Raw genomic sequence first — 19357 nt, forward strand, 5'->3', positions numbered from 1 at the left:
AGTATTCTATGTCATCTTTGGTCCATATACATTTTAATAACACATGTTGAAAGCCTATAGCTATAGCCACAGAAGGCAGATTATGTCTAAATATGAATCATTTCACTGTTCAGTTCTTTTGTGCCTTCCTCCTCTTATTTCCTTCAATTATTTTTTTCCATAAATTCCACAAGCTCAGCAAGTGTTCATCTTTTAATAGTTTCAGAATGATTGCCATGAAAGGAGGATCATTACATTTTGAAAAAGAGAAATAGTCTTCAAAGAAACTCAAAAGATGCACTAAGGGTACATTTAAGCCTACGGCCAATTGGCAATGGTGATTTATTAGCTACCCGTTCTTTCACAGACACTGCAAATGTTACACTAAGGAACATTAGACTTAAATACTTAAATAGCAGAAAGGATTAAAAAGTGATTTTATTTAATAAACAATATAAGTTCCTCTCTACTGAACTCCCCTAAAGTTTGTTGCTGAAGGGTTAAGGACGGGATCCAAACAAGAAATCAATCAGCTGACTCTCAGGTGGAAAATCTATTCTCTATGATAGGCCCTCTGTCACCACGTAGAAGGATCACATAAGCTTTTCCTTTTTAATTGCATTTTCCTAGACCGATGATTACCCTTGATCTTCCAAACAGCTAGTGAAAGGAAAATAATCATATTTATGGTTGGCACAAGAAAAATCACATCTTTCCCTCATTTGTTTCTAAGGTAATAATGAAAATATAATAGAGGCGAGGTGAAACAAGACAGAGGACATGCACCTTCAAAACATGAACAAACTAAGACAGCATCAAGGACAGGAGAAATCTGATTCACATTTCCAGCATTTGGGATGAAAGTATTTTAGAGAAATTTCAGATATCTATTATAATTAAGCAAACAATCATCACAATTCAGTGGTAATTTAATATAAATTATCTAAGTTTTAGGGTCATAGCTAATATTCCAGGAGCATTTAACTGTCACCCCAAATGCAAGTAGACCCTTATTGTGCTAAATGTTACAAATATATTTTGCTGAAGCAAAATATAATGTAGGAAAACATAAAGGTAGGAAAAAAAAAACAACCTGTTTTCTAACCAGGACAAGGAAAGGACACAATAAAGCAAAAATGAAGTAAAAATGATTTATTTAGAACTCTGATTTTAGAGGGACTGATGGTCAATAGGATAATAGTCTGGGAATAGCAAAAAAGTGTTAACAACTGCCTCTCAGTTTAATATTCCTCAACTAAAATCAGGAAAACCATAATGGAACATTTTTGTTGATTAAAATAAAAGAAATATTTTTTAAAAATTCCAAGTCCACTACAAAGAGAGAATAGGAAGAATAAACTGTGACTCTGACATGTGAGATACACATTGAGAACAGTGAAAATAAAAATGACAAATTTAAAAATAAAGACTAGAGAGACAGAGAGACCACAATATGAACATGAACCCCTATTTTGATGAAGTCAACAGTAAGTGAGACTGAATACTCTAGACTTAGTAACCCTGGATTTTTCCAGAAACTTGACTATGTTGGTTAAAAGTATCAAAAACTAACATTCGATAACTTCACTCTGTAACCCCAGCAACTCACTAGAGGGCAATGAAAAACAGAAATGAATGAGTCCCTTTGAGAAACAGTCTCTTAGTTTCCAGGGAGTACGATATTGAAGGGTGGGATGTAGTATCAAAACACAGGCTGAATAAGGAGGCACAAAGCAGAATCAATCTTATAGTATAGTCTAGTTACATTAGTGCCCCAAGTGAATGATAATTCTACATGGAAGAATTGTTTAAAGAAGTGAAAACATCTATTCTGATGATGAGATTTCCGAAAGTTTGTCTGTTTCACTGAAACATAATTATAGACTTGAAATATTTCCTAAGACTTGATTAAGTAAGTCCTTTCTAAATTATCAACATCTTCTTAATAGCAGAGGATTCATTTCCTGGGTGGAGGGGGGGGGGAATCCCTCAATTGAAAATAAGATGCCATTCTGTATTATTATAAATACCCATTAACCTATGGGTAAAAATGCCAAGTTTTAATTCCCATTGTCATAAATTTCTCTCATAGCCAGCAAATGCCTAAAACATTACATCTGCCAACCCTGGAATTTTTCTGCTACAGTTTTTGTTTTCTACCACAAATGTTGCTGGTTGTCTGACATCCCTTACTTACACTGTCCAACAGAGTTTAAAAACAAACATGTTATTATTCCAGCTTACACATTTTTAAATTTAATGCTATAATTTATTACATTCCCATCCTTTACTTTGTCAGTTTGGCAAAATGAAAGAAACCATAAGTTTAAATTCCCTTATTCTTTCTGTCACTTAGATGTCTAGTTAATTTTTCCTATCGCTTGCAATGAACATTGGTCATAGGGACTGTGGACTCAGCTGTCCCAGAATGCTTTCAGTATTGGGTCATTGAGCTATAGCAGTTTCATGTCTACAAATATTTTTGGAATTAAAGACAAAACAATTACAGATATTGACAAGGAAAAAGATAAAGGAAAATGTAAATATATACAATCACATTTAGATTTGGGGAAATTCTTCCAAATTAGAAATATTTTTCTTGGCACTATTTCACTAGAATATCACTAGAAAATACACAATAATTTTATGAAATTCATGTATCACAATGCCAACGGTATCACAATGAAAAACTAAATAAAGCCCAGACAATTTAAATAGGGTTACTCAGATTTTAAAAATGTTCTATTTAAAAAAAAAAAAAAAGACCAAGAGGTGAGGTAAGGATTTGACATTCATAATTGTAAAATGACCTCCTCTTGACACTTTGAAGAAAGAATAGATAGAGGTCAAGGTCAAGGGGAAGGAAATCACTAACACATTACTTACTTCTTTGTATCCAAAAATGATGCGTCCATCCATGAGGAGAGTTGCCTGGAATGTGAAGCTTCCAAGGTTGTAATTATCCTGGAGATGAACATGATCCCACTGGACCACTAGTGCTGTACCTATAAATTCCATTGGAATGGAAGACATAAAATGAGAAAAATACATTAATCAATTGTGGTGGGGAGTTATCACAAAAACAGTGAGTTAGCCTTCAAATCTACTAGTTGTGTAACTTGAATTTTATATGGTTAATTGGAATTCAGTTATTGAAATCACATTTGGGATACTTTTAAAGAATTGAGTATTCTATAAATACATGGTAGAATCTAACCTCATACTGAGGTGAATACTGAGCCCAGTATGGGGGAATATTGCCTTAGGAAGTCCATTAATGTTAATGGGCACTGCTTTCTTAAACTTCCAAGAGCCACTTTCAATATGTAGCCCAAGTGGACTCAATAACTTCAAATACATTTGACAAATGCTGAGAGAGAAGAAAACACATTCAGGAAAGTTAGAATCACTTATAAAAGACCTGAAAATGTTTCTTCCATACTTAGAATTATACTCTCCCACGCTGAAGAAATTCCTTTAACACTAATGGGATTTTTTTTTTTCTTTGATTCAGAATGCCTGCATTTCGGTCTTTGTTGTATTGCTTGGAGGAGGCTACAAGGTAGCTTAAAGGGCCGCAGGCTAAGATTTCTGAAGCTCCTTGAAGTGCACTGGGATGTATCTTCAGTGCTATGTATTATATTCTGATGAGTCAATCTGCCAGCATTTACTTAAACAATTAACATGAAAAATAAATTGAAACATAGTTCAATAGCCACCAATGAGAATTCAATTTTTTAACTAATATTGTTTGTTCTCTATTTTTTTTAACAGAAAACAAATATCAGCGAAAAATTTGATGTAACTCTTTTTCACTAACAATTCATGTTGCAAAAAAAGTTATAGTGAAAATGAATCTCACAGAAATAAAAGAACAAAACTTATTTCCCAGGTCAGTGAATATCTGATTAAAAGAGAAAAAAATCAAGATTGTACGGCAGGAAGGGTCCTGATTAGTGAAGACACGGAGGTGGTGTGTGGCCAGCAAGGGCAGGGAAACTTTTTGCCTCCTTCTGCAACAGGGTGGTCCCCAGGAAAGGGGGAGGTTCCCTGCCCCACCCAAGGGAGGGTGGAGCTGAGCAGGAAGAGGAGAAGCTGGAGAAGAGACTGAGGAAGGAAGCAGGATGGAGCCAGGAGACCTGGAGGAGGCGCATGGAGCCTAGAGACACGTAAAGAAACTGCGCTTGTCTTTTGGTCGTGGACTGGGTGACACAGATGTGGGTGATACCCATGGGGAGGTGACAATGGCAGCTTTTATCTTGATGTTGATTTTGCTCTTTTCCTTCCGGGCTTGTCCGGTTGTTTGTGACCCTTTGCTGTGGGTCCCCACTGGAAGATGCTTTAGACTTGTAGCAGGCTTTGGGGCCTTGTTCTGGGCCGATCCCATATGGATGGACTTTTACCCACGAGGGGACGGGTAACTTTGGGCGCTTCATTTAGAAACTAGACTCTTTGCCTTACCTGTATTGTTTCCTAGTTTTATTAAAGATCCTTCCCATTAGTCTCATGTGTTTTGTGTTGATGCGGCGGATGGCAGAACCCATTTAGAATAGGCAGGTTTGCGGGGTTTGGGCTGCCCCTCTCCCTGTCCTATAACAGATTTGGCGCCCAATGTGATTTAGGACAGAGCCATCCGTGGTTAGTCAGCCCCATGGGGAAATTGGGCTTCCCTATGGCACTGGCTACCATAAGCGCAAATGTGATTTTTGGTTTCTCCGGTGTGTTTGTTTCATGTTGATTTGCTGTTGAAAAACTGGCTTGGGCTTTGTGAAGATCTGTGTGTCTGTATGTAATTTGTTTGTAGTGACTTGCTAAGACATTTGATTTTGTGGAAATTGTTCTGTGCCAGTTTTACTCAAAAGATTAGGCAGTACGTTGGACCATGTGGCCAGATCAAAGATGGCGTCTGAGGCCACTTGGTGTGCTCTTGTAAAATTCAGAGGTTCTTGTTGCTAGGACTTTGGAACTTTTTTTTCTTTCTTTTTGTAATCTCTGCTGTCTCGTTAGCATTTCTAAAGGCAATAATGTTTCTTCAGTGGTATGTAGCTTTGTCTTTGGCTACTTCCTGCTCTCTTGCCTGATGGATTTTGCAAGCCAATTGTGGAGCAGTGGTGTTTAAATTAGCAAATGTATGCCTGGGTGTTAAGGAAAGAGTAGCCTTAAGCAGTAACTGGTAATCACTGGTATCCTTGATGGATTCTTGGAGATAACTTAAATTTTGCAAAGTCTGGATCAGAAAAATTAACAAGATTTTGTCTGAGTCTGAAAGGATTTGCTACTGTGAATTTTGTCTACACAATTTGTTTTGGGCATGTTTGCCATTTTGAATACTGAATTTGTTCAATTGCTGGTGTAAGACAAGATTCTAAGTTTCTGCTTCCTACTGAGGAAGGTCTGTTGTGGAAAGCACTCTTTAGGGTGCATCATGTAACTGTACCAGGTTTTCATACCTGTGTTGTTGTTGTCCCTCCCTAGTGTGGGGGAGGTGTATTCTGTGTTTAGATGTTTAATCTGCTCTTTCAGCTTCTGTCCCAGAGTGGCTAACAGAAGTAAGGAGATGACTCCTTTTAATTGAAAGTTAATTACTGATATTTTGATTTTGCTTTTTCAGGTTCTATTCCAGGAAACCCAAGGAGTGCCTGCTTGGTGGCTAACAAGAGATGACTCCTTTTGCTTAAAAGTTAACTGTTACTTTTATTCTTTCAGTTGCTGTACAGAATACCCCAGGATTGACTTCTAATAAAAAGTCTTCAACACTGAAAACCCTAAGGTGATAAACAAGGTCATGTAACTCTTGTGATTAATAAAACTTTTCCTTCCTATTTCCAAAGTCTTAGGTTTGTAGGATGACAACTGGAAATTTTTCTGCCAGCAACACTCCACATTTTTTTGGACTTTGACATTTTTTTTCTGAGCCTATGGAGTAAAACTGCAGTTACCTAACATATTCCACGTGACATAACTAAAAAAAAAAACTGTCTTTGTCTACATGTTGTATGTCTGTATGTCCTTGTGTCTAACTGTCTTGACCTCCAGTGATCAACAAATTGGTATACATGGTGCCCATAGACGTTGGGGGAAAAAAAAAAGAGTCTCCAGTTATGAGAAAAACTAAAAGTTATGGTTTGATTGTCAACATTGTGCTACTGAACTAAGCCGGTGCCTTCATAGAGATTGAATATTGTTGTTTCTGTTAATTTTCTGATATTTATGGCAAAGCTTCCCAGAAATCAAAATTCAAGTACAAATTTGGTAGCCTGTCATTTGACTGATGCAAGGAAATTTTGTGGAACCTCAGTAGAGCTCCTGAGACACTCCACAAAGTTTCTCCTTTTCCTCCTGGGAAGGCATTACATGAATTTGTTCTATTTGGCTTTTACCTAATGAAGTAAAACTGGAAGAGAAGCATTGTCACTTGGGAAAATGGTAAAACTTTGGTATGTACAAAATGTTAACAGTATTATCTGGTATGTATGTAAATTGTCAAGGGTGATTGTCACCTTGTAATATTATATAATTCAATTGTTTCACATCTGCAGAAATTGTTTCTGGAAATTTAGGGAGAAAAGGTCTCAACAGATTCCTATTGATGGAACTGTTGAGAGTAAAAAACTTTCCTACAAAGGACTGAATAGACCTGGAAATACACCTGACATTTACTAAGGTTTCTTTGACATAATACTGGAAATTTTTTATGCATTCTGTCATGAATCCATGAAGTTTTTGTTTTGTTTTGTTTCCACGAAGTTTTTGTTTTGTTTTGTTTTGTTTTGAGTAACCAGGATCTGCAGAAAGGTTGCAATTTTTTTCCCAGCAAAGCTAACTTGTCACATTTTCTCTCCCCTTGATACCAACACAGCATACAAATAGTGGTAGTAATTTTTGCTACTTATTTCAGAGTCTGTTTTTGCATAACTTCCATAGGGATTTTGTCTGTTTTAACAAGAAAATTGGACGTGAGTTTGATTGTGTGGCTTTGTGTGGAGTTCTTCCAGAAAGTTGAAAAAGAGCTGAACCAAGAAGAGGAGAACCTGTTTGCCTTGTTTGTAGGGTTCCAGAGACCTCCAAAGAAGGTGAGGAAGCTTGCCTCCATTGGCAGGACTGGACAACCCGGCCAACGAAAATGCCCTGGTACCCTCGAGAAGAGGAAAGCCCAGGTGGAGTCTGATGAGACCAACTTTGTACCTGAAGTCTACATCGACCGGATGCCAACGGTTCGCTCTGATCCTGTGTGGAGTATTTCAACAAAGCCAGCTAAAAATTGCTGTTAGTTATTTCTGCCCTGTGATTTTATGCAAAAATAGGAAAAATGGTTTAAAAGTAGATTTAATTTGCAAACTTTTGCTATGCTTTTAAAGTTTGGGATCAAGGTTGAGAGAATTTGTTTTTGCATAAGTTGAACCATTTTACATTTTTTCCCTGTGATTTTGATATATTTGCTATCTTATTTTGGCCAATGCTCCAGATTTTTTTTTCTTTTGGCTTGGATAATGGACTATTTTCAAGTAATGGAAAACTGTCATACTGGACATTCATGGACAATGCTGCTGACTAATTGTTGCTTCTCTTACACACATTGTAACCCTAAAAAAGACTGTCTCCTAAGATTACACCATGAGATTGTGCCACCATAGATATGGTGGAATAAAAATTAAAAGGGGGGATTGCAACAGGGTGGTCCCCAGGAAAGGGGGAGGTTCCCTGCCCCACCCAAGGGAGGGTGGAGCTGAGCAGGAAGAGGAGAAGCTGGAGAAGAGACTGAGGAAGGAAGCAGGATGGAGCCAGGAGACCTGGAGGAGGCGCATGGAGCCTAGAGACACGTAAAGAAACTGCGCTTGTCTTTTGGTCGTGGACTGGGTGACACAGATGTGGGTGAGACCCGTGGGGAGGTGACAATGGCAGCTTTTATCTTGATGTTGATTTTGCTCTTTTCCTTCTGGGCTTGTCTGGTTGTTTGTGACCCTTTGCTGTGGGTCCCCACTGGAAGATGCTTTAGACTAACCCCTTGCCTACCAGGGAGGCCCAAACCTGAGACCTTTTTTTCTTTCTTTTTTTTTTTTTTTAGACATAGGTTTTATTTATTTTTTAAAGATTTATTTATTTATTATTTATACAAGCACTGGGTACAGTCAGAAGCTTGGGAGAATGAGAGAATTCAACAGAGCCAGAGTGGGGAGCAGAGCAGGCAGAAGGACCGAAGTACACTGCTGAGGGGAGCAGGAGAGGTCTGCACGCCATGTGGGACCCTCCTCTGGTGGCCGGGGAGCAGCCGGGGATCGAACTGGTGCTGCAGAGGCTGCAGGCAGCTTTGCAACCCAGCGCTCAACTGCTGTGCCACCGGGGAGGCCCAGACCTTTTTTTTTTTTAAGATTTATTTTATTTATACAAGAACCATGGTACAGGCCAGATGTGTGGGAGAGCGAGAGGATTCACCAGAAACAGAACAGGGAACAGAACAGGCAGACTGACTGAAATACACAGCTGAGGGGAGCAGCGGGCAAGAGAGGAGAGGTCTGCTGTGCCATGTGGGTATCTCACCGGCCAAGCAGCCTGGAATTGAACCTGCACCGCAGAGGCTGCAGACAGCTGCACAGCAGTGCACTCAACTGCCTGCGCCACCAGGGAGGCCCATAAACCTGAGAACTTTTGACCAAGATGTTGATACAGGAGGTTCCTATATTTCCCTCCTCTCATAGACATACCTAATGGAGAGCAATACATAGAGAACTTTTTTTCTGATGAAATTCAGAACCAGCTGAGTGACTCCAACACATCATGTCACTGAGCAAATCCCCAAATTGAAACCGCACACCTCTAGGTGCTGATTGCGTCCCAAGAGCTGGTGGGCACTTACTGGGCTTTCTACATCTGGTTTGCCTAATGATCAAACTAGGTCCCAGCACCTCTCTGGAAGGAGTCCATACGTATGCCTGTCACCCGGCGGACAGACCCCAAGATCACTTAGCTCTGATAGACAATGGGCCTTGCATAGGACCATAGTGGACAAAGAAGTAAATGCTAAGCAGTCATGGTCATGGCAGACAACTTGCTGTGGGCACCTCCCCAGAGCTCAGCACAGGGGAGCAGGCAAAAATGGCCATCTCCCAGTATTTATGTGGAAGGATGAGAGTGCTTTCAAACAGCTGTTTGAAATTCTGACATTTAATTAGTACTCAGCTAGTTGCTGACTGTTATCTTCCCCAAAGGGCATAAGAGCTGATTGTCACCTCCTCTACCTTCTCCTTCCAGTCTCACTTAATGATAAAACCAAGTTACCACTGTCTATCTGGAGGCAACTTGTCTATACATCTACTGCTCCCCACTCCACACACCCCCCACCCCAATTCATGACTGACATCTGAGGGATAGGCATCCAAATCACCTGGTTTGGATAGCCAACAGGCTGCACTTACACATTCTACAAGATAACTGCAAGCAAAGAAGATATTTCTAAATGGGTACATGTATACACTTGCAGCAATATACTTGCACACAGAGCTGGTATATCATATATATATATATACCTGCAGGTATAAATACCTGCACTCAGAGCAGGCAAAACACCTGCCTCCAAGTTTCTCCCTGGAAGTTAGTAGACTTCATACTTTCCCAGTGGATGCCTGAGGATTTGGATTTAAATCAGTGTGCATCTGGATACTGACTATGATCTTTCCCTTGGGACACTGGGACATTGATGAGTCTTGGCTCACCCTTAACTCCTGGAAGCCACTGAGGACAAAGATGATTGTTTGGTCAATCACAGAAGTTTGAGAGACAACCAGGGACTCAAGTTGGATGAACTGATGAAGTTGTTACTAGGCTCTGTGGCAGATCATGTGAGCTATATCACTAAATGCACTTATTGGAACTGAACATCCCATGTTATTTATTTGCCAGTCAAATTATCTGAATGATGATGGATGTGTTTTTCATCTCCAAATAAAAATAGGCAATTGGAATGATCTAGTGCCACTTGAGATCACTATCAACTCCAAATTTTCCAATTCTATGCACAATCAGGCTTCTGATCATTTGCAATAATCATACTTTACTATTTGTTATTTATGAGGTACTAATTATTTTTTCCAGTAAAAGGACTTTTATAACTTATCTATTTTTTGTGCATTAGTATTTGTAACATGGTTAAGATTTCAGTAATCTGGGCTAGCTATAAAATTTGGAAGCATCTCATTTTTAAATTTGTGGGCTTTAAAACTCACAGAAATATTATCTTAGAAAAAGTCATTCAAATAAAAGTAAAATTAAAGTATTAAAGCTGTGTAGGAATATGATGTATGAGAGAGCATATAGGGAAGATTTATTTGAATATTCAAATTAAATAAATAAAAACACTTGGTCATTATCATCAAAAACATGTTCCTGAGTAAATGTCCCCAATATTACCCAGTAAGTGACAAAGCCTGGAAAATTATCAACTTTAATCAAATCATTTCATATTTTCCTAGGGTAGATTCTGGCAGGTTATCTAATAAGGATGAGATAAATTTCTGACTTAAGTTCTGACTCTAGTATACTCATTATTTACTTGTACATTTTGGGCCCTGGGATCTTAATTATTTTTTAAGTGGGAGGATTTCTAACAGTTATTAAAAATAATAGGGGGAATAATTATTATGGCTAACATTCAGAGTTTTTTAATATTAGATCACATTTTGGTGTTATTCAAATTATTTGAAAAGTATTTTTCAGAGTACAAATCCATGTTTAATGTTCTTCTTTTTATCTTTGACATGTAAAATGTCTTCATTACCCTGGTCAGAAAATTGCTCTTAGCAAAATGATCACATTTCCCCAAAGCAAATTTCACCATTAAGTCTATATTACCTCCTAGCATATTTCTTCCTTGATCATTAAAATAAAAGTAGAAATAACTTTGTCTCTGTCAAATTATTCCATTATTTTTGAAGACAAAATTGTCATTTGAGTAAATAAATACTATTTTTGTATTATTAAAAACACAGAAAACACTGTCTTGAAGTTTTCAAAAGTCTCTTCTTCCTATACTTTTTCTCTATCAAAGTTAATACCTTACATAAAATGTAAAGATCCATTTATGTATTCAGGACTTTAAATTTCTTGTTTAGATTAAATAGCTATTAGTGTTAGCTTTCTAGGTTTTACCTTACTATTTTCTATATCCCCCAAAGAAATAGTAAGTATAGAATGTTGTTAGTATACTTGATCAACCTTAATAATCTGTATTACACATTCGAACATGTCAAAACTCAATTTTCTTAAGTATATTTTTACTACCAATGACTCCTCTATCATCAAAAGGTGTGTTCATCCTGCATAGCCATAAATTTTAGAAATTTAATATCAATATATTATTCAACTTGCCTCTACTTAAAGATCAGATGTAAGAAATCATGCTTATTTCATTTTTTAAACAGGAAGGACTTATCACAAATAACATCAAGTCAATGTATTGCTTTTTTTTTCTTTTTTTTTTTTTATAAATTTTATTGTTATATTCCCCATACAATTGCAGCCCCCCCATTCTGAACCCAATCCCTCCCCTCCCGCCCCCGCCCCCTAAAAGTGTCTCTGGTTCATAGTTTTTTGTTGATTTTGATTTTCACTTTCTTATAGTTGTTCATTTTCCTGGTCCCTTATTTAAGTTTTCTAGATTCCTGCTATGAGTGAGACCATCCTGTATTTTTCTTTTTCTTTTTGGCTTATTTCGCTGAGCATGATCCCTTCCAGCGCCATCCATGTTGCTGCAAATTGCATGTGTTTATCTTTTTTGAATGCTGAGTAATATTCCATGGTATATATGTACCACATCTTCTTGATCCAGTCATCTATTTTTGGGCATTTGGGTTGTTTCCAAAGCTTAGCTATTGTAAACAGTGCTGCTATAAACATAGGGGTGCAGGTGTTCTTTGGAATTGATGTTTCTGTGTCCTTTGGGTAAATACCTAGGAGTGGAATTGCTGGATCATATGGAAGCTCTATGTTTAGTAGGTCCAGAAATCTCCACACAGCTTTCCACAGTGGTTGGACCAGTTTGCACTCCCACCAACAGTGCAGAAGAGTTCCTTTTTCTCCACACCCTCGCCAACATTTGTTGTTGCTAGTTTTTTTAATATGTGCCATTCTCACTGGTGTAAGATGGTATCTCATGGTAGTTTTGATTTGCATTTCCCTGATGACAAGTGATGTTGAACATTTTTTCATATGCCTGTTGGCCATTTGCATTTCCTCTTCAGAGAAGTTTCTTTTTAGCTCTTCTGCCCATTTTTTGACTGGATTATTTTCTTTGTTGTTGTTGAGTCTCATCAGCTCTTTGCAGATTTTTGTGATCAGTCCTTTATCATTAGTGTTGGGTGCAAAAATGTTCTCCCAGTTGGTGGGGTTTCTCTTTGTTTTTGTTATTGTCTCTTTTGCTGTGCAAAAGCTCTTTAATTTGATGTAGTCCCAGCTGTTTATCTTTGCCTTCACTATCACTGCTTTGGGTGATGTGACTGTAAAGATGTCTTTGATGTGCAAATCACGTAGTGTTTTGCCTATATTTCCTTCTATATATTTTATGGTTTCAGGTCTTATGTCTAGTTCTTTAATGCATTTTGAGTTGATTTTTGTGTATGGTGTGAGGTAGTGGTCAAGCTTCATTCTTTTGCATGTAGCGACCCAGTTTTCCCAGCACAATTTATTGAACAAACTTTCTTTGCTCCAATGCATAGTCTTTGCTCCTTTGTCAAAGATTAGTTGACCATAAATCTGTGGGTTTATTTCTGGATTTTCTATTCGATTCCATTGGTCTGTATGTCTGTTCTTGTTCCAATACCATGCAGTTTTGATGATGATGGCTTTGTAGTATAGTTTGAAGTCTGGGAGTCTGATGCCTCCATTCCCTTCTTTTTTTTTCAGGAGAGCTTTGGCTATTCGGCGTTTTTTGTGATTCCATATGAATTTCATCAATAATTGTTCTATTTCTTTGAAGAATGACATTGAAATTTTGATTGGAATAGCATTGAATCTGTATATTGCTTTTGGAAGGATGGCCATTTTAATAATGTTTATTCTTCCAATCCATGAGCAGGGGATGTCTCTCCATTTCTTTGTGTCTTCTTCTATTTCTTTTAACAGTGTTTTATAGTTTTCTTTGTATAGGTCCTTTACCTCTTTTGTTAGATTTATGCCCAAATATTTGATTTTTTTTGTTTCAATAACAAAAGGGATGGTTTTTTTGATTTCTTCTTCTTCAGATTTATTGTTTGTGTATAGGAAGGCTACTGACTTTTGCGTGTTGATTTTGTATCCTGCCACTTTACTGAACTGATTGATGAGTTGAATTAGCTTTTCTGTGGAGTTTTTGGGGTTCTCTATGTATAATATCATATCTTCTGCAAATAGTGATAGTTTGACTTCTTCTTTTCCTATTTGGATTCCTTGGATGTCTTTCTCTTGTCTTATTGCCCTGGCTAGGACTTCCAGTATTATATTGAAAAGCAGTGGTGAGAGTGGACATCCTTGTCTTGTTCCAGATCTTAATGGAATTGCTTTCAGCTTTTCACCATTGAGAATGATACTGGCTGTTGGCTTGTCATAGATGGCCTTTATGATGTTGAGGTATGTTCCTTGTATCCCAAGAATTTCAAGGGCTTTTATCATGAATGGGTGTTGCACTTTGTCGAAAGCTTTCTCAGCATTTATTGATATTATCATATGGTTTTTATATTTCTTTTTGTTGATGTGTTGGATAACGTTGATTGATTTTCGGATGTTAAACCATCCTTGTGTCCCTGGAATGAATCCTACTTGGTCGTGGTGAATTATCTTATGGATACATTGTTGGATTCTGATAGCTAAAATTTTATTGAGGATTTTTGCATCAGTGTTCATTAAGGAGATTGGCCTGTAGTTTTCCTTTTTTGTGTTGTCCTTGTTCGGTTTTGGTATTAGTGTAATGTTGGCTTCATAAAACGTGTTTGGTATTGTCCCTTCCTTCTCAATTTTTTGGAAGAGTTTGTGAAGGATAGGCACTAATTCGTCTCTGAATATTTGGTAGAATTCATTTGTAAATCCATCAGGTCCTGGGCTTTTGTTTTTGGGGAGGTTTTTGATTACCATTTCAATTTCGCTAATTGTAATTGGTCTGTTTAGGTGTTCTATTTCTTCTTTATCTAGCTTTGGGTGATTGTAGAGTTGTAGGAATTTGTCCATCTCCTCTAGATTGTTAAACTTGTTTCCATATAACTGTTCATAGTAGTTACTGATTATTCTTTTGATTTCTGCTGTGTCTGTTGTGATTTCTCCTCTTTCATTGATGATCCTGTTTATTTGTGCTTTCTCCCTTTTTTCCTTTGTGAGCCTGGCTAGGGGGTTGTCTATTTTATTGATTTTTTCAAAGAACCAGCTCTTGGTTTCATTGATCTTTTGGATTGTTTTTTTAGTTTCAATTTCATTTATTTCTGCTTTGGTTTTTATTATTTCTTTTCTTCTACTGGTTTTGGGGTTTTTTTGTTGTTCTTTTTCTAGATCTTTGAGCTTCGAGATTAGGTTGTTTCTTTGCGTTCTTTCTTGTTTCTTGATGTGAGCTTCTATTGCTATATATTTTCCTCTTATTACTGCTTTTGCTGCATCCCATACATTTAGGATATTGGTGTCCTCCTTGTCATTCAATTCAAAATATTTTTTAATTTCTTCTTTGATCTCCTCATTAGTCCAATGGTCTTCCAGTAGTGTGGTTTTTAATCTCCATGAGGTAGGAAAGTTCCTTGCCTTCTTTTTATGGTTTATTTCTAGTTTGATGCCTTCATGGTCAGAAAAGATGGTTGATATGATTTCAATCTTGGTGTATCTGTTGATGTTTGTCTTGTGCCCCAGTATGTGATCGATCCTGGAGAATGATCCGTGTGCACTTGAGAAAAATGTGTACTCCGTTTTTTTGGGGTTTAGTGTTCTATAGATGTCTGTTAAGCCCAATTGCTCTAGGTCCTTATTTAGAGCTTTGGTTTCTTTACTTATTTTTTGTCTTGTTGATCTATCCATTGTTGATAGTGGTGTGTTGAAGTCTCCCACTACATATGTGTTTTCTCTGATGTCTGTTTTCAGAGAGGACAACAGTTGTCTGATATATTTTGGTGCTCCTTCGTTTGGTAAGTATATGTTAATGAGTGTTATTTCTTCTTGAAGTATTGTCCCCTTGATCATAATGTAGTGACCATTGGGGTCTCTTTTTATCTTTTTGAGTTTGAAATCTGTTTTATCTGATATAAGTATAGCTGTTCCTGCTTTCTTTTTTGGTCCATTTGCTTGTAGGATTGTTTTCCATCCTTTAACTTTGAGCCTATTTTTATCTTTTGTAGCTAAATGTGTTTCCTGGAGACAGCAATAGGTTGGGTTTTGTTTCTTAATCCAGGCTGCAACTCTGTGTCTTTTTATTGAAGAGTTTAGTACATTTACATTTAGAGTTAATATTGATATGTTAACATCTGTATTTGCCATTGTGTTTGTCTTTCCTTTGATTTTATTTATTTATTCTTTTAATAACTTTTTTTTTTTTTGGCCTTCTTTCATTGTTATTCGTCCCTCTGAGGTTCTGGCTTTAGGACTCCTTGTAGTATTTTTTGGAGTGGGGTTTAGTTGCAATGAAATTCTGGAGTTTCTGTTTGTCTGGGAAGGTCCATATTCTTTCTTCAAAGAGGAAGGAGAGCTTTGCGGGATAGAGTATTCTTGGTTGGCATCTGTTTTCTTGGAGTGTGTTGACTATGTCCCTCCACTCTCTCCTTGCCCGTAGTGTTTCTTCGGAGAAGTCTGATGTCAGCCTGATTGGTTTTCCTTTGAATGTTATCTGTTTCTTCCCTCTTGCCAGCTTCATTATTTTTTCCTTGTCCTGGATTCTTGGGAGCTTTACTATTATGTGTCTTGCTGTATTTTTCCTTTCGTCGTGGAAGTTTGGTGTTCTTCTTGCTTCTTGTATATCAATTTTCAGGTCCTTCTTCACATTTGGGACGTTCTCTTCAATTATCTCTTTGAATATTTTCTCTGTTCCTACATCTCTCTCCTCTCCTTCTGGTATTCCTATAACTCTTATATTTCCTTTCCTCATGGAGTCAGATAGTTCCCGAAGTCTTTCCTCGTTCTTTTTCCTTCGTACTTCTCTTTCCTTTTCTGTTTTGGTTCTTTTTATTTCTGTGTCTTCAAGATTACTTATTCGTTCTTCCATTTCATCTATTCTGCTTTCATTGCTTTTCCCAGAATTCTTTAGTTCTTCCATTAATTCTTTGATCTCCTGCATTTCTTTTACTTCCCTCTTTAGGGACTCAATTTCTTTCTTCTGACCATTGTTTTCCCTCTCTAGGGACTCAATTGCATTCTTCTGATCGTTGATTATTTTCCCCTTATCATTGTTTTCCTTTATGACTTCTGTCAGTTTTTTAATCACGGCAATTTTAAATTCTCTTTCTGGAAGGCTCAGAAATTCTTCCAAGTTATTGTCGTTGCAATCTGGGGGCTGGTTTTCTTTTTGTGGTGTGCTTTTTCTCTGGAGAGTTGCTAGGTTGCGTGTGGTTCTTCTCCTCCCTACTGTCTGTTTTCTAATTTGCCGTATGCGTTGGGACACTGTGTTGTTGGGACTGGCCGGCATCTTGGGTGGGCTTCTCTGCTCCCCTCTGGTTCCTCCAGGAGTCATCTGTCAGTTTCAAGCAGTCTTTACTGGAGAAACGTCCCTGTTCTAAAATGCCGATGTGGGGACACACTCCCCTGTGCGCCTGGTCTGCCCCGGCGGTGTGTTCCTGCTCCCCCTCTGGGCTTGGACTGCAGGCCAGAGGGGGTCTGGCGTGGGCGAACTTCCCCCGCTCACCTCTGGCTCCTGAGGAAGCCTTCTGCAGGTAGTCTTTACTGAAGAAATGTCCCTGTTCTAAAATGGTGATGTGGGACACACTCCCTGCGCGTCTGGTCTCAGGCACACTCTTCTGCGCGCCTGGTCTGCCCCGGCTGTGGGTGCTCGCTCTCCCTGTGGGCTCAGACTACTTGTTCGGAAGGGGCCCGGTGTGGGCAAACTCCCCAGCTGGCAACTAGCTCCTTCAGGAGCCTCTGCTGGCTTCAAGTCGCTAGGTGGCGCCAGAGATCTCTCCTAGAGCCCTTGGGGAGCTGATTTTCCACCCCGTGGGACAGGGAGCAGAGCGGGGATGGTAGGGTACACCTCAACGGCTTTGGGGTGCTGTGTCTGCCTTGTGCCCCACCGTCGTGGGGAACCCTCGCCCCTAATTTCGTGCCCTGGGTCTCAGTTCCAAAGCCCTCAGTTCCAGGACGCGGGCTGTAGCCCAGATCATTGGCGCGGGAATGGCGCCTTTTGAATCCCGCTTCCCTGCCTGGGCGCCTTGTTCCTGCTCACTCAGGGAGGGCCTCCGCGTGGTCTCCCCGCAAGCCTAGGTCGCAGGCGCGGGGACCTGGGCAGCTGAGATCCGATCCGGATCAGCGCGCAGCTTTCTGCGCAAGCTTACCGGGTGGCCGGGGCTGTGTGCTGGTGCTGGTCTCCTCCTGGGGGGCGGGGCTCTCTTTAATGGCGCCTGGAGCTCACCTCCGAGGCGGATCCTGCAGGGTTCTCCACAGCTCCCGTTCACGGGGTGTGGTGGCTGAAATAGTTCCTTTCCACTCACAGTCCCACTTGCTGCGTCCGTTTTTCTTGTTGGCCGTTTTGGTTTGTTGTTTCCCTCCTCTCTGCTGGTCGGAGAGTGCCGACTTTGTGGGCGGGGGAGGGGAGCAGGGTTCTAATGTATTTCTTTTGTTAAAGGCACTGCTAGAAGCAATTTATTAAATGCCTAATGGGTGTTAACAAACATTTGTTGAAACAGGAGAGAATGAGTAACATATACTTTACTTCATGTATTAACAGCTACAGTATAACATTTGTCATCTTAGGATAGTTGCACAAGAAGTTTACTAATCCAGTGTACCAAAACAAACAAAATAACCCCACAGGTTTACAAAAATTAATAAATGTAATTATTAATGTATAATAGCACACATTCAGTTATAAAAAGACAGGATAGCAAATACATACCATTATCAAAATATCTGACTGTTGAATTTCTGGATACACTGGGATCAAAATTTGCCATTAAAGGTGCTATATACTGTGTGGCTGTTAGCATTCGATGTACAACTTCCCCAGTGTATATGAAACCTGTAATTAGAAAAACAGGAAATATGTCAAAAAAGCAAGATAAAATTTCAATTAAAATATCAACTCAATTACAGTCATTTTGAATATAAAGTGTCCTAGTTTCTACAAAAAACAAAAGGGAAAAATTAATGTCTTAATGTCTGATCAGCATTTGTTGGGACTGTGTTAAGTAAATTCCCATATTATTTGGTAGCACCTTGCAGATTGGTACATGGGAAATCTATAATATGTACAATTTTAATTGGTTATTATCTGGAAGTGATTATTAGACTGGAAAGGTTAATATGACTATAAGTAATTCACACACTCATGTTGCCATTATTCATTGCTCATTTTTAAAATGCTAGTCGAATATGCAAGTTCTCTTTACAAATGGATAGATTTCCATGATGTTTCATTGCATTTTCTGAAACTGTAGCTCCAGTTTAAGACATTTTAGAAATCACATTTGCATATCTTTAACATGAAAGTATGGAATTTGTTCTGAACTTTTTTTTTATAGTTGAAGGAGGTTTAACACCGAGAGAAAAATTTGTGCATTTCTCAGATTGCTCAAATCTTTACAATACTGGCATCTTATCAAGAAAGATAATATCTATACTTTTTGCAGAGAAGGTGGTAAAATTATCATAAGATACAAACGCCTTTCTATTTAGAAAGATGCCAATGCCAGTCTATTTTAGAAGTTAGATAATGAGGGGGAATTTACTATGGAGAACTTCCTCATGAGTTAATTATCAGTAGCTCCTAAGTTACAAATTTACCCACTTTCAATTATACACACTGGGTTTATTTTCTCTGTGGATTATCCATGACAAATTTTTAATCCTATAATGGCTTCTTGCCTCCAAGATCTTTAGCTGCCTGGGAAAGGGGAGTCAGCCCAGGGAATGCTAATTTTATTTGTTTATTTTTCTTTCCAAGTTATGTTAATTGAGGTAAAGTAGGTTTAAGTCTTTGTATCTGCTTCTGGGGTTATAGGGTCTAACCTCTACAAATATACACTTTCACATCCTGCCCACCATCAGTGCCCCCAATATCTTAGGTCAGTTCTCAGTGACCAAGAAGTAAAAGTCTTAGCTATAGTGATGGGCTCTACTTAGTTCTCCTTACATTTCTAGATTTAAAAAAAACCACTTCAGCTGTGGTTAGTAACTGAGATGGAAAAAGCCTTTCAAGCCTAAAAACCATTCTCTTTGCGAACATTCTGACACATATACT

The 19357-nt window shown here is 38.4% G+C and overlaps 1 protein-coding gene across 3 annotated transcripts in view; it reads right to left on the reverse strand.

Moving 5' to 3' along the window:
* Positions 1-19357, reverse strand: part of PLXDC2 (plexin domain containing 2) — a gene marked incomplete at both ends in the record, with an annotated part of 380548 nt that overhangs the window by 94204 nt on the left and 266987 nt on the right. For all 3 annotated transcript variants that reach the window (XM_084254370.1, XM_084254369.1, XM_084254368.1), the window contains 2 exons: positions 2866-2984; positions 18014-18136. In XM_084254370.1, the coding sequence (XP_084110496.1) occupies positions 2866-2984; positions 18014-18136 (242 nt within the window). The remainder of the gene's footprint in view (positions 1-2865; positions 2985-18013; positions 18137-19357) is intronic.

This window comes from Talpa europaea, assembly GCF_964194135.1.
Source record: "Talpa europaea genome assembly, chromosome: 14".
Lineage (NCBI taxonomy): Eukaryota > Metazoa > Chordata > Mammalia > Eulipotyphla > Talpidae > Talpa > Talpa europaea.